The sequence below is a fragment of the Bubalus kerabau genome, chromosome 23 (assembly GCF_029407905.1).
Source record: "Bubalus kerabau isolate K-KA32 ecotype Philippines breed swamp buffalo chromosome 23, PCC_UOA_SB_1v2, whole genome shotgun sequence".
Lineage (NCBI taxonomy): Eukaryota > Metazoa > Chordata > Mammalia > Artiodactyla > Bovidae > Bubalus > Bubalus kerabau.
Window position 1 is genome coordinate 14,987,067 of NC_073646.1, and position 22,082 is coordinate 15,009,148.

Below are 22,082 nucleotides of genomic sequence, written 5' to 3' on the forward strand. Positions count from 1 at the left end.
TTATGATCAGGACAAAATTTTTCTTTTTTTAAGCTTATTTTTAATTGCAGGATAATTGCTTTACAATGTTTTGTTGTTTTTTTCAGTACAACAACATGAATCGGCCATCAGTATACATATATCCCCTCCCTCTTAAACCTCCCTCCCACCCCACCGCACCCACCCCCAGATTTTTCTATAAAGGACCAGCTAGTAAAAATTTTCAATTTTGAGCTATATGGTCTCTGTCACAATTACTCAGCTAGGCTGTTGTAGGGTGAAAGTGGTCACAGATAGTAGGTAAATGAATGGGCACAGCTGTGTTCCAATAAAACATTTTTAATATTAGCTTGGTACAAAGGTAATTGTGGTTTTGGACCATGAATTTTAAATCATTATAACTCGGCTCAAACATATCTTTATTAATCAAAATAAGAGCCATTACAATCAACACATTTTTGCCAACAAGAAATAAGTTTGTTTATCTCTGTAGCATAAAAATGTATACTTCAAGATTCAACTAACTCTTGGAAAGCATTTTCTGCATCCTGCTAGTTGTGGAAGCATTTTTCCCTGCAAAAAGTTGTTGAGATTCTTGAAAAAGTGGTAGTCGGTTGGTGAGAGGTGAGGTGCATTTGGTGGATGAGGAAAACTTTGTAACCCAATTCACTCAACTTTTGAAGTGCTGGTTGCGTGATGTGCAATTGGGTGTTGTCATGGAGAGGAATCGGCCCTTTCTGTTGACCAATGCTGGTTGCAGGTATTTCAGTTTTCAGGGTATCTCATCTATTTGCTAAGCATATTTCTCAAATGTAATGGTTTCGCCAGAATTCAGAAAGCTGTAGTGGATCAGATAGGCAGCAGACCACCAAGCAGTGATCATGACCTTTTTTTGGTGCAAGTTTGGCTTTCGGAAGTGCTTTGGACCTTCTTCTCAGTCCAACCACTGTGGTGGTTGTTGCCTGTTGTCGTATAAAATCCACTTTTTATTGCACATCACAGTCTGATTGAGAAATGGTTCACTGCTGTTGCATAGAATAAGACACTTCAAAATGACAATTTTTTTTTTTTTTTGCAGTCAGCTCTTAAGGCACCCACTTATCGAGTGTTTTCACCTTTCCAATTTGCTTCAAATGCCAAACAACCATAGAATGGTCCATGTTGAGTTCTTTGGCAACTTCTCATATAGTTGTAGGAGGATCAGCTTTGACAATGACTGTCAATTGTCATTGTCAACTTCTGATGGCTGGCCACTGTGCTCCTCGTCTTCAAGGCTCTCGTCTCCTTTGCAAAACGTCTTGAACCACTCTGCACTGTATGTTTGTTAGCAGTTCCTGGGCTAAATGCATTGTTGATGTTGCGAGTTGTCTCTGCTACTTTATAACCCATTTTGAACTCCAATAAGAAAATCGCTTGAATTTGCTTTTTTTCTAACATTGTTTCCATAGTCTAAAATATAAAATAAACAGCAAGTAATAAAACATTAGCAAAAAAAAAAAAAAACACACACACACATTAAAATGGTGTATAACATAACCACATTTATTAAGAATGTATTCTAATATCAAACAGCAAATTTCAGTAATGCAAAACCATAATTACTTTTGCACTATTAGGTAGTTAGAATAGGGAAAAGGAGTCCAGAATGGCGGTGGCTAATAGTAAGGAAGAGAAAAGCCTGCGAAAATAGAACAAAGGAAGATCCGAGGACCAGAGTGAGGACCTCAGGTAAAACAAACAACACTCCTGGCTGGCCCAATTTACATAGGACAGGCCCAGGGAGAGAAAACATAAAAAGAGGAGCCAAAGCTAGCTCTCTCTCTCTCCTGCGCACTGGGGTGCTCTTCTCTTCGTGTCTTTGGATCAACGTGCCCTCACGCCTCGAAGATGGATTTTCCTGCTATCTTCTAAATAAAATTGAGCTGTAACACTGATTTGTCTAAGAGCTATAACATGGTCCATTCGAGACCTGAGAGCTATAACATGGTCTGTCCAAGACCCGAGAGCTGTGACATGTTGAGGGGGCTTTAATGTCCGTCACTCCAAATCTTTGTTGTGACGAGACAAAAACCGAGGAACGTACACTCACCTGACAGCACCAAGCTAATAGACACTGAACCCTGAATTTCATATAATGGTCATGTGTCCAGATATGTTCTTCTTTTTTTTTCTATTTAAAAGTAAAATCTATTCTTATTCATGGATTCCAACAAAGCAGGCAGGTTTGGCCCATGGGTCATAGTCGGTTGACCCTGTTGGAGATTCAAGAGCAAACATATCTTCCAGGAAGTTTCTTGAGTGCCTTAAACAGAAAGTTCAGATTGAGGATGCTGTTCCTCCTTGGAGTGTACACACTGATTACCATGTCAGCCACACTGGCTTTCATAGACATATAACCAACCTAAGATGGCTCCCATGTCAAATCCTTCATAAGCCGGATCAATATGTCACCAGGGTGTCCTATTTTGGTGGGTTCTTTCTTGTCACATAACACAGACACCACACTCCTTTCTGCAGTCAATGTTTGAGCTTCGCCCTTTGCCTGAGTGCCTGGCACTCTTCTCTGTGGCCAGCCAGGTTGTACCCCTCCCATAAATGGCAGCCTTTGCTGAGGAACCTCCCCCCAAACTACTCTGGTCTCTGTCTTCCCTGAACTCCAACCACTGTATGGCATGGGACTTCAACATTCCCACCTGAGAGGTCAGTCTGCCCAGGTTCAGGTTCCTATTACTCACTCTGGCCTTGAGCAAGTTCCTAACAGCATCTAAAGGATGCTAATAGCTCACTTCTGTAGACTTAAAAAAATAGTCACAACCTAAAAGTTGCGTTATGTTTCATTCGGTGGGAATTTTTAGGACTTCAGGCTCAGGAGGCAGCATCTCAGGTAGCCCTGAGAGAACTGCTCTGAGGAGGCGAGCAAGGGGAACCAAATTATATAGAAGTTTTGCAAAGGAGGGCAGGTAGTCTGATTGTCAAAAGATTACTGTGAATCAAAGAAAACCAGACATCCCAAGTTAAGGAATGTGTCGCTTTTCTATGTAAGGGAAGATGTAAGAATCTGGGTCACTGAAATCATTCCTTTGATACGTACCTCAGGTATCTGGGGCCAGTTTCCTGTGTTTCCACATCCTGAGTTCCTCAGGGCTCACCGTCCGGAGTGGCTGCAGGCTGATGGCTGCTAGATAGCAGGTATTCTTTCCTTCCTGAGTTCCCTCAGGGCTCATCTGCTCACCATCCATGGTAGCTACAATTGATGATGTACATCAGCTACAAGCTGATGACCGTGACATCGTTTGTTTACTGATCTGGCAGGAAGTATTCCATTCTACACCTCCTAGGGTTGCTGTGAGTTAATTGAGATGATTTATATAAAATGCTTACACCAGAACCTGGCCCCAATAGTATGAAAACATTGATAAATGCCGGCTACAGTTATACTCCTATGTTGTTTGACATTTTTCCAGGAGGCTGTATTTCTATGTTATGTATATGATTTTTGAAAGACCAGAAGTACCCTTTTGGGTCTAAAACAAAAGTACAAAAATACTGTTGGTAATTTTTTCATAGAAACTTGTAATTGGCATGTGGCACTGTTGACTTAAAAAAAATATTCACAACCTAAAGACAGTTGTTTTATTCAGTGGGAATTTTTAGGACATCAAGCCCAGGAGACAACATCTCAAGTAACCCTGAGAGCTTTGAGGAGGCGAGGGGATGAGCCAGGTTATACAGAAATTTTTGTAACAAAGGGCAGGTAGTCTGAACATGAAAAAATTATATTGTTAATTAAGAAAACCAGATATCTCAAATCAAGAAACTGAGCGCTTTTCTTTGTACAGGAAGATGCTAGAGTCTAGACTCACTGAAATTATTCCTTTGATATCAGCTCAGCTCTCTGGGCCGGTGTCCTTTGTTTTCACATCCTGAGCTTCCTTTTCTCAGGGCTTACCCTGGAGAGTGGCTGTAGTCTGATGGTTGCTGATATGCTTTTCCTTCCTGAGTTTCCTTAGGGCTCACCGGCTCACATTGGCGGGCTGCAATCACTGATGACGATGACATCCTTGTTTACTGATGGTAGGAAATATTCCATTTCTCAGCACAGACCCCAAGAGCTCGGCTCAATGAGTTTTTCAGTATTAGTAAATTTTCTGAATCAAAGCAGAGAACATCTGGAAAACCCCTGAGGGAGAGAAGAGTAATTCATGCTTGAGGAAGGTGGCATTCTTTTAGGAACAGTGTCATCTCCCAAATGAGGGTCTGATTACAATCAAGGAAGAAGCCAGTTAACATGCAGACCATAAATGTGCCTCAAGGAGAAAACAGGCCTTCAGTGACTGTCCTAAAGGCCTCCATTTGATGGATGTGTCACCTGAGCCTGCGTGGCAGGCACCTCGCTTGTCCTTGGTCCCCAGCTTACGTGATGCTGAGAGAGGGCTGAGACCGCGGTTTCCCTGGAGAGGTCTCAACACTTATTCTCCCCCAGGGACAGCGTTTAAACTCATTAATCCAAGATTGCCAAACACACACACACACATTCATCATCTCAGTGCCATTAGGTTGGAGGAAATTGAAATAGCACAGAAAGTGAGACTCATTCTTTGACGCAGGAATGTTGGCTGAGAGTTTTCAGGAGTGTCTGAGCAAGCCTAGCGGTTCACCACCTTACCCAGGGCAGAGGGGTGGACAGAAGTAACCTTTCCTCTGTACCTGCTACAGATGTGCTGAGCACAGGGCTGCCTGCTCTACACCCATAAGCTGATTTCATTCTTCATGAAAGAATGAAAGATAAAGGTAAGATTCCGCTTCCACAATGAGCACTGACACCCTGAGCAGTGGAAGGGCTCCCACGAGTAATGTAGCTGGTCAACGGGGGAGTTGACCCCGGTCCAGCTGGGTCTAAAGCATGTTATCACCGCTATGTGCTGGAAGAACAGGGTTCCCTGGATCTTGTGTCAACTTAAAAAATAGAAAATTTTTTAAAATTTAAAAACAGAAATTAAAAAAAATAGAAATTGAATTATATTTTATTTGGTGGGAATTTTTAGGACTTCAGGCTTGGGAGGCAGCATCTCAAGTGACCGTGGAAGAACTGTTCTGAGAAGGTGAGGGGAGGAATCAGGTTATATAGAAGTTTGCAGCAAGGGGCAGGTAGTCTGAACATCGAAAGATTATTGTTAATTAAGGAAAGTCAGGTATCTCAAATTAAGGAATTTAGCGCTTTTCTAAGCATGAGAAGATACAAGAGTCTGGGCTTGCTAAAAATCATTCCTTTCACATGTGTCAGGCGAGTGCACAGAAAAAGAGAGCTCTTTTTTAATATAAATAAATATTTTAATAAAATATTTTATTTAATAATTAAAATAATCAAATATTTAAAATTAAAATAATTAAAATAAAAATATTTTATTTAATAAATGAAATATTTTAATAGATAAACACATGCACCTCAGCTATCTGGGGCCAGCAACCTGTCTTCTAAGATCCTCCTCCCCCAGCTCCTCAGTGCTCACATAGCATTCACCGTGGCAGCAGCCCAATAGCTGTCAGATTGCAGGTATTCTTCTCCTTCCTGAATTCTCTTAGGGCTCACCGGCTCACACCACGGGGCTGCCATTGCTGGTGACCGTGGCACCCTTGTTTACTGATGTGGCAGGAGATACTCCATTTCACACTTGAAGCCCCCAATCCTCTATGTGAGGAATCAGAAGTATGGGGAGATGAATGGTTTGCCCAGAGTCATTATGGTTTAATAATATATCTGGTGGTGGTGGTGGTGTTGTGCAGTTGCTAAGTCGTGTCTGACTCTTTGCAGCCCCATGAACTGCAGCACACCAGGCTTCCCTGTCCTCACTATCTCCTGAGGTTTGCTCACACTCGTCTCCATGGAGTGGTGATGCCATCCAACCATCTCATCCTCTGTCGCCCCCTTTTCCTCCTGCCTCCAGTCTTTCCCAGCATCAGGGTCTTTTCCAGTGAGTCAGTTCTTTGCATCAGGTAGCCAAAGTTTTGGAGCTTCAGCTTCAGCATCAGTCCTTCCAATGAATATTCAGGGTTGATTTCCTTTAGGACTGACCAGTTTGATCTCCTTGCTGTCCAAGGGACTCTGAAGAGTCTTCTTCAGTACCACAGATCAAAAGCATCAATTTTTCAGCGCTTGGCCTTATTTATGGTCCAGTTCTCACATCCGTACATGACTACTGGAAAAACCATAGTTTTGACTATACAGACCTTTGTCTGCAAAGTGATGTTTATGCTTTTTAATATGCCATCTAGGTTTGTCATAGCTTTTCTTCCAAGGAACAAGCGTCTTTTAATTTCATGGTGGCAGTTGCCATCCACAGTGATTTTGGAACCCAAGAAATAGAAAGTCTATCACTGTTTCCATTGTTTCCCCATCTATTTGCCATGAAGCAATGAGACTAGATGCCTTGATCTTAGTTTTTTGAATGTTGAGTTTCAAGCCAGCTTTTTCACTCTCCTTACCTTTATCAAGAGGTCCTTTAATTCCTCTTCCATATCCTGGTCTTTGCCACCAGTTTCTGACAGAGCTTCTGAAATTCTAGTTACTTCCTGAGTGACAGGGATGCTGGGAGCATCTTTTGGGGAGCATTTGTTCCTTGACACAAGAGCTTCATAGGCCCTGGGAATTTCCTGAGTAATGAGTGTTGTTTCGCATGCTAATGAGATATCTCGGTGGCTTTGAATTGGGAGCTGATCCATAGAAAGACCAAGGCTTGCTTAGAAGCTTGTAACTTGCGGCACAATCCCTGAATTCTCTGGGGAGATTGTGGAGCCTGATCTCCACAATCATTGATCATTAATAATTGATCATGCCTACATGATGAAGCCTCATAAAACCTCTTGTGACGTTTAGAGGGCTTCCAGGTTGGTGAACACATGGAGTTGATGGGAGAGTGGCCCGCCCTGGGGAGGGCCTGGAAACTCCCACACTCTTCACCATACCTTCATCTGGCTGTTCATCCGTACCTTTTAAAATATCATTTCTAATAAGCTAGCAAATGTATGTACATGTAATTCTGAGTTTTGAACGGTTCTGGCAAATTATCGAACCTGGGGAAGGGGATCATGGGAGCCCCCAGTTCATAGCCAGTTGGTCAGAAGTAGAAGTGGTCCCAAATTGCAGTTGGCCTCTGAGTTTGACGGGACTGAGCCCTTGACCTGTGAGGTCTGTGCTCACTCCAGGTTGTGAGTATCAGAATTGAGTTCAATGATGGCACACCCGGTTGGTGTCCACCAAGAGTTGGAGAATTGCTTTGTGTGAGAAAATCCATGCATTTGGAGTTGCAAGTGTAGCGTGTATAAAAAACCAGTTTTCCCTTTAGTTGTGGAGGAGGTTAATGGTAGGGCTCCACATCCCAGATGTTATTTCTTCTTACCCATCCCAAGGTGTCCACTGCATTCACAACTTACAGAGTGTTGTGTTAGTTGCTCACTCATGTCCGACTCTTTGCAATCCTATGGACTGTAGCCTGCCAGGCTTCTCTGTCCATGTGATTCTCCAGGGAAGAATAGTGAAGTGCATAGCCTTCTCCGGGGATCTTCCTGACGCAGGGATCGAACCCAGGTCTCCCGTATTGTAGGCAGATTCTTTACCATCTGAGCCACTACGGAAGCCCCAGGAAGAAGCCAAGTAAATACTCCCTTAAAAAGTCAACCCTTTCCTCTGTCAGTCTGCTTCTGCCTTCACATCTTGGTCTCTGCTGGATTTCCATTAGTCTCCAGACCATGTCATTTGCAGAGAGATTTTGTAAAGCAGCAGCACTATTATTCTGACAGAGCCTATTCACCTCTCCACGCCCAGAGCTGGTAAAATGACCAATTTTCTCCATTGTCCCAGCATGAAAGGTTGAGATGCGTGATGACACAGGCTGACTTTCTTTTCCTTCCTCCATCAATCAGGTTCTCAGAAATGACATCTCTCTCTCTAGAACGAGCAGAGTTCCATTTCTAGGGTTCAGCACTATTCTGGCAGAGAATTGGACTAATGGGGTTTATTCGAAGTTCCAGCCAAGCTTCAAAAGTGCTTTGCATGAACTGGTTAAATGTTTTTTGAATAATATTATTTGATGACATTGGACAATCAACATGATGTAATGCCCACAATGAGCAGGGTATATGCATGTTTATTTTGGTCCTATTTTAATTTAAAATGCACATGTCCACATATATGCATTGGTGATGGTGTCTTCAGCTACAAGTAATCAGAACATCTGATTAATAGTGTCTTGAATTAATTAGGTGTTGGTGGGGTGGCTCAAGGATGTCATCAAGGATCTGTCTCTTTCCTTGCTTCCCCGTGCCACCCTCACCACAGTGGCTATAGCAGCTTCAGGAGAATGAGGGGTTAGCACTCAAGACTCACATTGTTTTAGGAAGAGGGACCCCTTCTAGGGCCAGAAAGTGGGTCTTGTCTGACGCTTGGAAATGAATTGTGTGAGGAGACACTGCTGTGCTTTGTCACTCAGTCATGCCCAACTCTTTGCGACCCCATGGACTGTAGTGTGCCAGGCTTCTCAGCCCATGGGATTCTCCAGGCAAGAATACTGGAGTGGGTTGCCATGCCCTCCTCCAAGGGATCTTCCCAACCCAGAGATCAAACCCAGGTGTCCCACATTGCAGTTGGATTCTTTACCGTCTGAGCCACCAGGAAAGACTTCATTGGGAAGGGGCACCCAGGCAGAAAGCAGCAGAGGGAACCCAGGAGAACTCCTCTGCCACGTGGCTCGCAGTCTTGGGTTTTATGGTGATGGAGTTAGCTTCTGGGTTGTCTCTGAAACTGACTCGGGGTCCTTGCTGGTGGTGCACGCACTGTTCACCCAAGTTGGATTCCAGAGAGGAGGTTTCTGGGAAGTTGGTAGGACATATGGACTGGTGTCTCCGCTTTCCTTTTGACCTTTCCCAAATGCTTCTGGTTGGTGGTAGCTTGTCAGTTCTGCACTCCTTACCAGAACTCTGTGTTGTTAAGATAACTCATGCAAGTGGCTACTATCATATATGGAACCCAGTTCGCCTGCATTGGCTGGCAGATTCTTTACCACTGAGTCACCAGAGAAGAACCACCTCAGGTATCTATTTTATACATAGCATCAATAGTGTATATGTGTCAATTTCAATCTTCCAGTTCATCCCACCCCTCCCTGTTTGGTATCCATACATTTGTTCTCTATGTCTGTGTCTGTTTCTGCTTTGAAATGAGATCGTGCTTAGTCACTTGAGTCGTGTCTGACTCTCTGCAACCCTACGGACCATGGCCTGCCAGGCTCCTCTGTCCATGGGATTCTCCAGGCAAGAATACTGGAGTGGGTTGCCATTTCCTCTCCTTCATGGGGTTCTGATGCATGTCTGCCTGTGCGAGCTTCCCAAGAATTTCACCTTGTTTGTTAAGGTGTTGGGGATTTGGATGGACTCAGGAGGACTCAGAACTAGGCTAAGTGCAGGTTCGAGATGGATAAAGGGTGAAGGGCACCCTCCAGGGCAAATCCCCCAGACCTGGGTTACGTGAAGGCAAAAGACTGGCGTGAAGTCCACCGCAACACTCAGGGTGGAACAGGGGCCTCTGTGTGTGTGGATCAAGGTTATGTGTAATTTTAGTTTCCTTATTTGTCCTTGTTTGTATTTTTCAAAATTTCTACAGTGATCAGGAATCTGCCCAGCAACCAGATAAGACTTCTATTTAAAAAAATATTTTCCTCCCCTTTTTTTTCCACTTTATTTTTTAATTGAAGAATACTTGCTTAACAGAATTTTGTTGTTTTCTGTCAAACATCAACAAAAATTTTATTTAAAATTTAAAAAATTTAAAAAATTTTTATAGAGAGGAATATAATCAAAATAGGTTTGTTTTTTCAGAAGTTTGAAGATGTGGGCTCCATTTGTCAAATAATTGCTTGTCCAGCATCATTTTCTCTTTCTTTTCCCTCCTGCCTCTTTCTGATAGCTATTAATAGTGACAGATACCATTTACTGAGCATTGTACCATGTACGGCCCAGGCATATGCTCAATGCCTGACCTGCATAGTAATCCTGGACAGCTGTACTATTATAATTCGGATTTCAAAGATGAGGAAAGTGACAAAAACCTCTGGCACTCGGCCCCTTTGAGCTAGAGATGGCTGGTCCAACGCTGTTGCTTCTAACATTGTTGCTGCTAAGGGCTAAGTCATGTCCGACTCTTTTGCGACCCCATGTACTGTAGGTTCCTCTGTCCATGGGACAAGGAATACTGAATACAAGGAATGCAAGAATACTGAAGCAGATGGCTAACAAACACATGAAAAGATGCTCAGCATCACTCATTATTAGAGAAATGCAAATCAAAGCCACAATGAGATATTACTTACCTGACACCAGTCAGAATGGCCATCATCAAAAAGTCTACAAACAATAAATGCTGGGAGAGGGTGTGGAGAAAGGGAACGCTCTTGCATTGTTGGTGGGAATGTAAATTGATACACCTACTATGGAAGATGGATGGAGATTCCTTAAAAAACTAGGAATAAAACCACAATATGACCCAGCAATCCCACTTCTAGGCATATACCCTGAGGAAATCAGGGTTGAAAAAAGACACTTGTATCCCATTGTTCATTGCAGCACTATTTACAATAGCTAGAACATGGAAGCAACCTAGATGCCCATCTACAGATGAATGGATAAACAAGTTGTGGTACATATACACAATGGACTATTACTCAGCCATAAAAGGAATGCATATGAGTCAGTTCTGATGAGGTGAATGAACCTAGAACCTATTATACAGAGTGAAGTGAGTCAGAAAGAGAAAGATAAATATTGTATTCACACATATATGGAATATAGAAAAATGGTACTGAAGAATTTACTTACAGGGCAGCAGTGGAGAAACAGACATAGAGAATAGACTTATGGACATGGGAAGAGGGGAAGAGAGGGTGAGATGCATGGGAAGAGTAACATGGAAACTTACATCACCGTATGTAAAATAGATAGCCAACAGGAATTTGCTGTATGGCTCAGGAAACTCAAAACAGGGGCTGTGTATCAACCTAGAGGGGTGAGATGGGGAGGGAGATGGGAGGGAGGTTCAAGAGGGAGGAGATATATGTATACCTATGGCTGATTCATGTTGAGGTTTGACAGAAAACAAAATTCTGTAAAGCAATTATTCTTCAATTAAAAAAAAAAAAAGATTACTGGAGCAGATTGCCTTTTCCTTCTCTAGGGGATCTTCCTGACCCAGGGATCAAATCTGCATCTCCTACAATAGCAGGCGGGTTCTTTCTTACGGCTGAGCCACCAGGGAAACCCTGCTTTCTCAACTTCACGATTGGCATTTTGAACCAGATAATTCTCTACTGAGGCAACGGGATGTTTCACGACATCCCTGGATTCTACTCACTAGATGCCAGTAGCAGTCTCCACGCACATCCAGTGATAACAGCAAATAAGTCTCCAGACATTGCCAAATGCCCCTAGAGACCAAAATCGTCCCCATTAAGAACCATTGATACACACAATGGCACATTGATTAGTTATAAAAAGGAACGCATTTGAGTCAGTTCTAATGAGGTGGATGAACCTGGAGCTTATTATACAGAGATCAGAAAGAGAAAGACAAATACTGTATATGAACGCATATGTGTGGAATTTAGAAAGATGGTACCAATAATCCTTTGTGCAGGGCAGCAAAAGAGACACAGATGTAAAGGACAGACTTTCGGACTCAGTAGAAGGCAAGGGTGGGGTGATTTGAGAGAATAGCATTGACATGTGTATATTACCGTATGTAAAATAGATGACCAGTGCGAGTTCAATGCATGAAGCCCAGCATGCAGAGCCGGTGCTCTGGAACAATCCAGAGGGATGGGGTGGGGAAGGAGGTGGGAGGGGGTTCAGGATGGGGGGGACACGTGTAATCCTGTGGCAAATTCATGTTGATGTATGGCAAAAACCAGCACAATTTAGTAAAGTAATTATCCTCCAATTAAGATAAATTAATCGAACAAAAATCTGATCAGACCACATTCAGACTCCAAAGGCCAAAAAAAAAAGTCATACCTGGGCTTATTGCCACAGACAAGGAACAGAGAATTGTCATCAGAAGCCACTGTCAGATGGCTATGCTGCCCACGCCCCTTCTTAATAGACAGTAAACACCTGTGAACTGTTCCCCTTAAAAATAAATAAATAAACCACTGGTTTAGCCCGATCTTCACGCTCCATGTAAAGAAGGATTCTGGAACACCTCTGGTTGGAACATTGCGGATAGGAACCCAGGGAAACAGCTTGTACCCTTCTGGCGAAGCCCCCATGCTCATTCGTGGCGGCTGCCACCTACTAGGACATTCCAGGGCAGGATTTGACAGTCGCTTGGAGTGCCTCTGGCAACAGGAACAGGAGATGGAGGCTAAAGTGAGACATTCCTGCCACTTGTCCTGAAGGCTGGGATGGTGGGTCACTTGGGCCATTCTTGGCCAGCGAAGGGCAGGGGACCCCCAAGCTGGTCTGAGGATGGCGCTTCTGAATGGAGATCAAGTTCTTGATGAAGATACCCCAGAAGGAAGCAGAAAGATCAGTGAACTTGGACAAGTCGATCTCTACTTCTGGTCCCACCTACGCTTGCTGTGTAGACTCAGGTGAACCCTTTGAGAATATTCATGCTTCTCTCTCTCTCTTCCTGGGACAGAATGTTGATGTGGCCAAACCAGTCCACTCCATCCCTCCACCTGCTTCACTCTTCTTTGGAGCATCTGATGTTTTATTGTATTTGTGTTTACCCTCTGTCTCCCCAGATTAAATTTCAGTAATGAAGGCAGGGGAGGCTGGTACATCCCTGGAGCCTATGACAGTGGCGAACACAGTAAATGCTCAATAAAGACATGCAGAATGAAGGCACACAGCACACCCAATGGGGAAGCTACTTGAAAATATGTCTCGGGTCATAGACATGTCATACCCTTTGGATTCAGTGGTTCTACTTCTGAGAATCAGTAGCTCCCACCCCAAATAATCCAACATGAAAGAAAACCTTTAGGTTAATCCTACAGTGGCTACAATACAAGCAACCTGAAAAAAAATCTAAGTAATCAAGACTAAGGGCGTAATTAAAACCACCCTGATAAATCTACTTGGTAGAATTCCAGGTAGCCGTTACAAACATCGTTTACAGTAAGATGAGCTAATATTGCAATACACAGACATGAAACTAGACTACATAATGCAAAATTGTGTGTGCAACCCAATTGCTGAGGTTATAGGCGTGATCTTCTTTTTACACTATTGCTGGGAATATCATGCAGAGTCCCTTTGGAGGACAATTTGGAAATTCCTATCAAAATGCAAGGGTTCATGTCACTTAACCCTCCAACCTCATTTCTAGAAATTAATTTGCTAGGAATTCCTTTATTTCTAGTAATCTATGCTAGAATATATCTGGAAATACGTCTAATGTCTATGAATGAGGGACAATGGTTAAATAAATTACTGTTTATCAATATATCAGAATACTATACAGTCATTAAAAATGAGGAGATATGCATGTCCTGACACAGTAATATTCTCAAGACAAAAAAAGCTAATTGCAAAATGCTTTTGTACATGAACGATGTTGTATTTGGTAATAGAAGAGTAAACAATTTTTTTTTAATCTAGAGGAATAGATAAGAAATCCTTGACGATGGTTTTCTCCAAAGGATAGGGGAAGATTTTCTGTCTGTGCTGTTAATGTCTGTGATGTTTAAAAGCTTTTCACATAGCTGAAAAAGGAAAACACTGACCCCATGACATGAAGTCGCTCACGTAAGCCAACAAAAACCAGGCCCGCGAAGACTGGAAGGAACTCTATCAAGGTGTTATTAACTGTGATCATTCCTGAGTTGTGGGAGAACGGGCAGTTTTTGTCTTGTTATTTTTGATGGAAAACTTCTAAAGAGCCTGTGTGATCTTTACAGAGGACAGAGCCCTCCCTCCAGTCCTCTTTGCTTGAAGCTGGGGTGGTGCTCAGGATGTAGAATGTTCTGTTGATGTAACCTGTGGTCCTGTGGTGTCCTCTCTCCCTAGGATGGATGACATCCAACTCTGCAACGACATCATGGACTTGAAGCAGGAGCTGCAGAACTTGGTCGCCATCCCAGGTAACCATGGGGACCCCACCTCCACCAGACAGCTGCTCAGAGTCCCTGTCTGGAAGGCCCTAGCGCAGCCTCATTCCTGCAACTCAGTGCTCCCGATCGCGTGGCTCAACCAACTCCACATGAGGCAGACCTCGTTCAAGTCCTAATTCTGCCCACCTCCTTGACCTCGGGCAAGTCATGTTATCTCTCTGAGACTCAGTCTCTCCTCCTCTGAAAATGGGGTAGGAATAGTAATAGTACCTAATTCATTGGGTATAAATCTCATTGTGATGAATGAAACAATGCAAACCATGTGCTTAGCTTGATGGCTGGTCCAAAGAGTCCAGCAAATATTAGCAATGATTACTCTTATTATCCTGTTTGGGAATAGGTAGAGTATGGTGGTTACAAGCTCTGATTTTGGAGTCAAACCTACATCTGTCATTTATTAATCATGTGTCCTTGAGCAAGTTATTTCACTACAACGCAGTTTCTTCATCTCTAATCTGGGACAATCATACTGTCTGTCTCAGGATTGTTGTGAGATTGACGAAGGGGATAAAACATGCAAAGTGCTTAGCAGGCATCCAAGGTGGCTCAGTGGTAAAGAATCTGCCTGCCAAGCAGGAGACCTGGGTTCAATCCATGGGTCAGGAAGATCCCCTGAAGAAGGAAATGGCAACCCAATATTCTTGCCTAGAAAATCCCACTGACAGAGGATCTAGCAGGCTACAGTCCATGGGGTCTCAAAGAGTCAGACATGAGTTAGCGACTAAACAACAACATCCTATTTAAGTGCTTAACAAATTAGCACTATTGTTATTGGGCTTCCTAGATGGCACTCGTGGTAAAGAACCCACCTGCCAATGCAGAAGACCCAAGAGACACAGGTTCTATCCCTGGGTCGGGAAGGTCCCCTGGAGGAGGGCACAGCCACCCACTCAAGTATTTTTGCCTGGAGAATCCCATGAACAGAGGAGCCTGGCAGTCTGCAGTCCATAGGGTTGCGCAAGATTTGAACACAACTGAAGCAATTTAGCACACACGTATTATTATTGTTATTATTAACCTGAGCTTCCTGGTGGCTCAGACGGTAAACAATCTGCCTGCAGTGTGAGAGACCTGGGTTCAATGCTGGGTTGGGAAGATCCCCTGGAGGAGGGCATGGCAACCCCACTCCAATATTCTTGCCTGGAGAATCCCCATAGATAAAGGGGCCCAGTGGGCTACAATCCCTGGGGTCACAAAGAGTTAGACAGTACTGAATGCCTAAGCACAGCACAGCATGCCATTAACCTAACACATCCTTCTCATCCTTCAGGTCATAGCTTCTTTGACCCATTTCCCAAAGAACACCTTCCTTGCTCATCCAAGCTGGGTTAGATGCCTCTGGGGACACTTAAACTTCTCAACATAGAGACAATCCCCAACTTAAAGTTTGATCTAACAATTTTTGGATTTTAAAATGCTGTAAAGTCTTTAAAAATGTCTCCAGATGTTGCCAGATATCCCCTGGCCAGGGAGGTGGGCAAATTGCCCTGAGAAACACTTGAAAATCCAGAGATTTGGGTTTGAAGCCAGGATTGCCAGCTAAATGACCTTCACTGAGCACCTTGATTTCCTGAGCCTTAAATTCTTTGTCTGCAAAAGGAAACAAACCATGAGGCATGCACACGGTTGTTGCGGATATGCCCTGAGATGACGCAAGATAGCAAACATACTTTATTCTAAGAGGAGTGTGTGCAATGATTATGGAATCTTCTGGCGTCATTGCTTTAATGAGCAACTACTGAGGCTTCCCTGGTGGCTCAGACGGTAAAGAATCTGCCTAAGTGCAAGATCCCCTGGAGAAGGGAAAGGCAACCCACTCCAGTACTCTTGCCTGGAGAATCCCATGGACAGAGGAGCCTGGCGGGCTGCAGTCCATGGGGTCGCAGAGTCGGACGTGGCTGAGTGACTACCACTTTCACTAGGTGCCAGGCAGTGTGCGGGCCCTGAGAGGACACCAGTGAGTAGCCAGCCCTCATTGAAAGGGGGTGATGGGACTTCCTTGGTGGTCCAGGGATTAAGACTCCTGGCATCCAATGCAGGGGGCGTGAGTTTGATCTCTGGTTAGAGAACTGAGATCCCACATGCTGTGTGGCATGGCCCCCCAAAATAAAGATAATAAATAAATAGAATTTAAGAAAAGGGGAAGTGACAGGTCTGGCTGTGGGGCTTCTTCTTGAGGCAATTAAAATGTTCTAAAATCGATTGTTATGATGACATGGAGTCCAGGTTCACTCTACTTGCCGCATGGTAGGCCAGTAAATCCGAGACAAGGTGTTAAGACAGGGAAGGGACTTTATTTGGGAGCCGGCTGACAGAGAAGATGGCAGGCTAGCGTCTCAAAATAACCATCATGTGGGGCCTGGATGTCAGGTTCTTTTATGGATCAGAGATGGGGGGAGGTGAGGAAACAAAAAGACCATTTAATTCCTGCAACTATCTCCTAGAATGGCAAACCTCAGGCAGGGTGGGGTGTGTTAATTTCTTTCTTTCTGCCATCTACAGTTTAACAGTTAGGCAGAGGCAGCAGGGTTCCCTGAGGCAAGCCGTTATGTATGCTGATAATAAAAAAAGCGGCAAACAAGATTTAAAGAGATAGGAACCGATTCAGCAGGGAGTCATAATTAACCCTTCCTGGTTACTTCAAAACAATAGAACTTTAGGACCAGGATCCTGCTGCTGGGGGCTGGAGAAGAGAAGCCCTCTTTGCGTCTTCCAGCTTCTGATGGTTCCCATCAATCCTCATTCCTTGGCTTGTAGCTGCCTTATCCCAGTCTCTGCCTCTGTCATGGGCTTCCTCTTTTTGTGTATCTCTGTGTCATCTCCTCTTTTAAAAAAAAAAAAAATTATATTTATTTTGGCTGCACCAGGTCTTCGTTGTAGCACGCGGGACCTTCCATCTTTGTGGTGGCATGTGGGACCTAGTTCCCCAACCAGGGATAGAACCTGGGCCCCTTGCACTGGGAGGGCAGAGTCTTAGCCACTGGCCCACCAGGAAAGTCCCCATCTCCTCTTCTGATAAGAACACTAATTATTGGATTAAGGGCTCATCTGAATGAGTATGACCTCATCTTAACTAATTATATCCACAAAAACCCTATTCCCAAGTAAGGTATTTCCAAATAAAATTAGGGGTGGCCACAAGGAGAAGAGGGCTTCAGAGGATGAGACGGCTGGACGGCATCACTGATGCAATGGGCATGAACGTGGGCAAACTTTGGGAGATGATGAGGGATGGAGAGGCCTGGCATGCTGCAGTCCATGGGGTTGCAAAGAATCAGATATGACTGGGCGACAGAACAACAACAGGAGTACTATTTATCCTAATATAGGCAGAAAGCTCAGCCCAACCTCACAAGGGTTCAGAACCAGAATCAGGAAAGCCGTGGAATATTTTTGGCCCCTGCTGTCTCTCACTGTCAATTTTGGAGCTCGTTCCATGTCTTCCCTCTAGCACATGAGCCAAGCAAGGCCACTGTTAGCAAACCACACATGGGTCCCACTTGCCCCTGTGCAGTAAAGCCGGCCTGCTGCCACCTGGTGGTGGGGAAGGAAAGTGCAGCATTTATTGCAGGGACAAGCCAGGCGTCCAGGACAGCTAGTGCTCAGAATACCAGAGCTCCTCCATGGGTCTCAGCAAAGCATTCTTGAAGCCCAGGTGAGGGAGGGGCATCCCAGGGTCTGTAATCGGCTCGTGCACAATTCTCTGATTGGGTGATGGTGAGGTCACTGGGCAGTGTCCCAGGGGTTAACACTGTCAATCTTTAGGCTTCAGAAGGCCTGGGGGCTACGGGCTTATGTCCATCAAGTAGTTAACATGTCCCATTTGGTGGTGGGGGTGGAGGGGTTAGCCTCTGTAAAACAATTCAGGAAATGTGCATCAGATACTATTATCTAGGTGATTTCAGATAGGAGCTGAAGCAGAGGATATTGGTGGGGGATGGTGGTGTTTGTCCCAAGAAGACCCCAGAGGGTCCCTGCTCGGTTACAACTTCATCTCCCTTCCATGATTTTCCCACCCAAGAGCCCGACTCTATATCCCAATTTTCAGCTTCCCAGGGGTCTGTGATGGGCCCAGCATGGGTTGATGTCTCTCTCTTGAGTGGAAGAATTCCCAGAGCCCACTCTTAGCTCAGCAGGACACATGGGTGGCACTGGGGCAAAGGAGACACCAGGGTGTGGCCAGCCAAGGCCTCCCCAGGCCAGAGGGGCTTCACCGGGGGCCATGGCAGCCTCTGGAGCGTGGGTGGGAAGTGGGTGGAAGTTGGGAGTCTTTGGTGGACATAATACCTAGACTGTATCACTGACTAGGACTGGGATTAGGGTGAGAAGAAAAAGGCGCTCAGCTGAAACATGAGAAATTCAGCAATCATATTTTCATGCAATATTTAGAATACCAAAATTCACTCAAAAAAAGGTTAAATAAACATGAGATCAGTACTGACACTCAATGGGCAGAAACCAGGAATGCTAAACCGGCATGGAGGGGACAGTCCCCGCTGAAGGATGTGTTCTGCTTAAAATGCCATCGGCGGTCCTGCAGAGAAACACAGAAGGTCAATGGGTCACTTAGCAACAGAGCCCAGGTCCTCCCCCCCCGACCCCCACTGATTCTCCTAGGAAACCGCATCTTCCCAATCACTTCCCTGAAGAAATGCAGATATTAAAGTTCCCTTTCCTCTCCTGCCTTGCCGTTCACCTCTCCCCACTGTGTCCTCTGACTCCTTGTTGTTGAGAGCATTTCTGCATATTCCCTGCAGCAGTGCCAGGTTTCTAGATGGACTTAGGTGGGTTTAGGAGGAAACAACCCAATGCTCCCAGCAATACAGCAAGAAAAATAATAAGTAAAGAGAGGACTGAAAGGCCAAGAAAATCATGCTTCTCTTGCCAGGGTCAGAAAACAATTCAGCAGACTATGATGAGACAAAGTCACTCAATCACATCTGACTCTTTGTGACCCCATGGACTGTAGCCCGCCCGGTTCCTCGGTCCAAGGGATTCTCCAGGCAAGAATACTGGAGTGGGTTACCATTTCCTCCCCCAGGGAATCTCTGGACCCAGAGATCAAACTGCATTTCAGGCAGATTCTTTGCTGTCTGAGCTACCAGGCAGGTGGCGCTAGTGGTAAAGAACCCGCCTGCCAATGCAGGAGACCTAAGAGACTTGAGTTCGATTCCTGGGTTGGGAAGATCCCCTGAAGAAGGAAATAGCATCCCACTCCAGTATTCTTGCCTGGAGAATCCTATGGACAGAGGAGCCTGGCGGGCTACAGTCCACAGGGTCGCAAAGAGCCGGACACGACTGAAGTGACTTCACACACGCATGATGAGAGAGAACACCTGGGGCCCTCCACACCCTCAGGGCTTCTCAGGGACAAGCTAAGACATCTCACCCACCTCCCCTGCCACCACCAGCCCCTCTGGGCTGGGGATGCTTAGACTTGGCTGTAGAGGCCATGGTACCCTCCTCTTGGACATAAAAATAGTGTCTCAAAAAAAAAAAAAAAAAAAGAATAGAGTTGTTGGAAAGAATTCAACTAGTAATTCTCAACCATCAACCAGGGTGATTTGCCCCGCAGAGGACATTGGTCTTGTCAGGAGACCCAGTTGGTGGTCACCACTAGGAGAGGGGGCTGCTCCTGGCGTCTAGTGGGCAGAGGTCAGGGGCGCTGCTCAACATTCTACAGTGCTCCAGACAGCACCCATGACAGAGAATGGTCCAGCCTCAAATGTCAGTAGTGCCAAGGTTGAGAAACCCAGATTAAATGAAAATATAATACACGGTAATACAAATACAATGATAATTGTTGCCATTTATTAAGCACTTACTTTTGCCTGCTTCTTATGCCATGACACTTGCTTTTCTTTCAGTGTTTATTTCTTTTGTACCTGGTTTGGTAAATGTGTAATCTAGAGAGCCTTTAATCATGAAAGCAAAAGTGATGATGTAAAATAAGAGCCTATGATAATAGTAGCTGACTGTTCATGAACCCTAACTGTGTACCAGGCAGTGAGCCTCTCTTAAAACTTGCGACAACTTTATGACTGTCTCTGTCCAGAGACTGGATGCTCAGAGAGGTTGAGGAATGTGCCTAGAGTCACACAGCTAAGAAGAGGAGGAGCTGGGGCATCAGGCCAGGATTGTGATCCTATGGCGAGGTCTCCCAGTTGTGATAAGGTCTACCGACCACCTTAGTCTACAGTTAGGAGGCCACGGCATGGTCCAGGGAGAGATGATGGTGGCCTGGGCTAAGGAGGTGTGCTGGAGGAGATGAGAAGCGAGTTGGAGGGTCACATCGGCAAGCCCATGGAATTAGGAATCAGATGTGTGATGCCAACAGGGGATAAAGTTGGCAAGTAGGTGGGTGATGCTGGGAAATAAAAGTAGTAGTGGATAGGTGACTGGCACAAAAGTACCAGTAGATAGGTGAGTGGTGCCTGGAAGCAGATGGGTGATGCTTGCAGGCAGGTGAGTGATACCAGCAGGTAAATGGGTGATGCCTGCAGGTAGGTGGGTGGAGCCTGCAGGTAGGTAGTTGGGGCTTAAGGCAGGTAGGTCGTACCTGGGGGCAGGTGAGAGATGCTGGCCAGAAGCGTACGTCATACACACAAGCAGGTGAACAGCGCTGGCTGGTGGTATGGAGACCTGGGTCAGTAACTGGTTTGCAAGCTGAGAAAGACCCCTTTGAGTAGGTGGCCTCTCCTGTGAGTTTATGGACGGGCTGAGGGCCCTGAGCAGAGGGCTGCATCTGAGTGTCTGGGGAGACTGGGAGATGCCTGAACTGGCAAGAGATAGTGGGGATGAACAGCTTGAGGAGGGAGGTTTCTGAGTTCCTGGGGACTCTAGTCATAGCCACATGATGCTGGTGTAAGATCTGGGCCCTGGCGGAGGACAGGGGAGTATTGGAAGGCTGCTGCTGGTAACTTGGAAAGGACAGTGACATCACTCCTTGAGTCCAAGGGCGCTGTGGTTAATCCATCTGCAGAGGGCAAGGAGGCTCTATGATGCTGACGAGTGATTTGCAGAATCAGACTTCGGGACCCACTACCGTCGTCAGCACAGCGATGAGCAGAAACACAGGGGCTGCTAGATCCCAATTCCTTGCTCCCCTCTGATTAGTGAAAGAAACTGATTTTCTCTCTAACCTAAATATTATATTCTCCTTGTCTCTGGTTCTGCCTCCAGGTCTAGAGGAAATAGTCAGTGACAGTTTGAACTGGCAGAGGGACAAGCTGCCCCATGAGTTTTATCTTCTGAAGGGGTCTGAGCAGAGGGAGCCAATGCAGGGTTAAGTTTCTGCCCTCCTGGTTGTCTCAGTCTTCATGTCCAGCCCTCGTTGTTTTGTCTCTGCTATGATGCTCTAGCCCTTGGTATTTAGAACAGGTTGGGAAAGCATGGGTGCTTTTCGTCTGATGGGTTGGGTAAGCCTCACTCCAGAGTAGTCATCTCCTGCACCCCGCCTGTGCCCTTCTCCCCTCAGCCTTCTTCAGGACCCTGTTGCAGCATCAATATCATTTAGCAAGCATCCACCACGGGCCAGCTCTGTGCCAAGTCGTTTACTAAGATTCCCGCACTCTTGCATTCAAGCCCTACTGTGTATTTTACAGAGGAGGAAACAAGCTTGAACCAATCCACTTGCCTTTCCAGGTTCATCCAGCAAGTTAAATGGTCGAGCCAGGATTCCAACCCTGGCCTCTCGGACTCAGTTACACTCAACCTGTCTCTGCTAATGTGTTCTTCTTCCCAGAAAAAGAAAAAACTAAGTTGCAGAAGCAGAGAGAAGATGAGCTCATCCAGAAGATCCACAAACTGGTGCAGAAGAGAGACTTCCTGGTGGACGATGCCGAGGTTGAGCGGTTAAGGTAAGTGGGGAGTGTGTCCCCTGGGCAGGGCTGGGGCTGTTGGCATGCAGCTCAGCTTCCTTCCAAAGCCTGTCATCTGCTC

The 22,082-nt window shown here is 45.2% G+C and overlaps 1 protein-coding gene across 1 annotated transcript in view; it reads left to right on the top strand.

Moving 5' to 3' along the window:
- Positions 1 to 22,082, top strand: part of BMERB1 (bMERB domain containing 1) — a 145,282-nt gene that overhangs the window by 118,478 nt on the left and 4,722 nt on the right. Inside the window, exons 3-4 of the mRNA XM_055561952.1 lie at positions 14,038 to 14,111; positions 21,886 to 22,000. Coding sequence (XP_055417927.1) covers positions 14,038 to 14,111; positions 21,886 to 22,000 — 189 coding nt within the window. The remainder of the gene's footprint in view (positions 1 to 14,037; positions 14,112 to 21,885; positions 22,001 to 22,082) is intronic.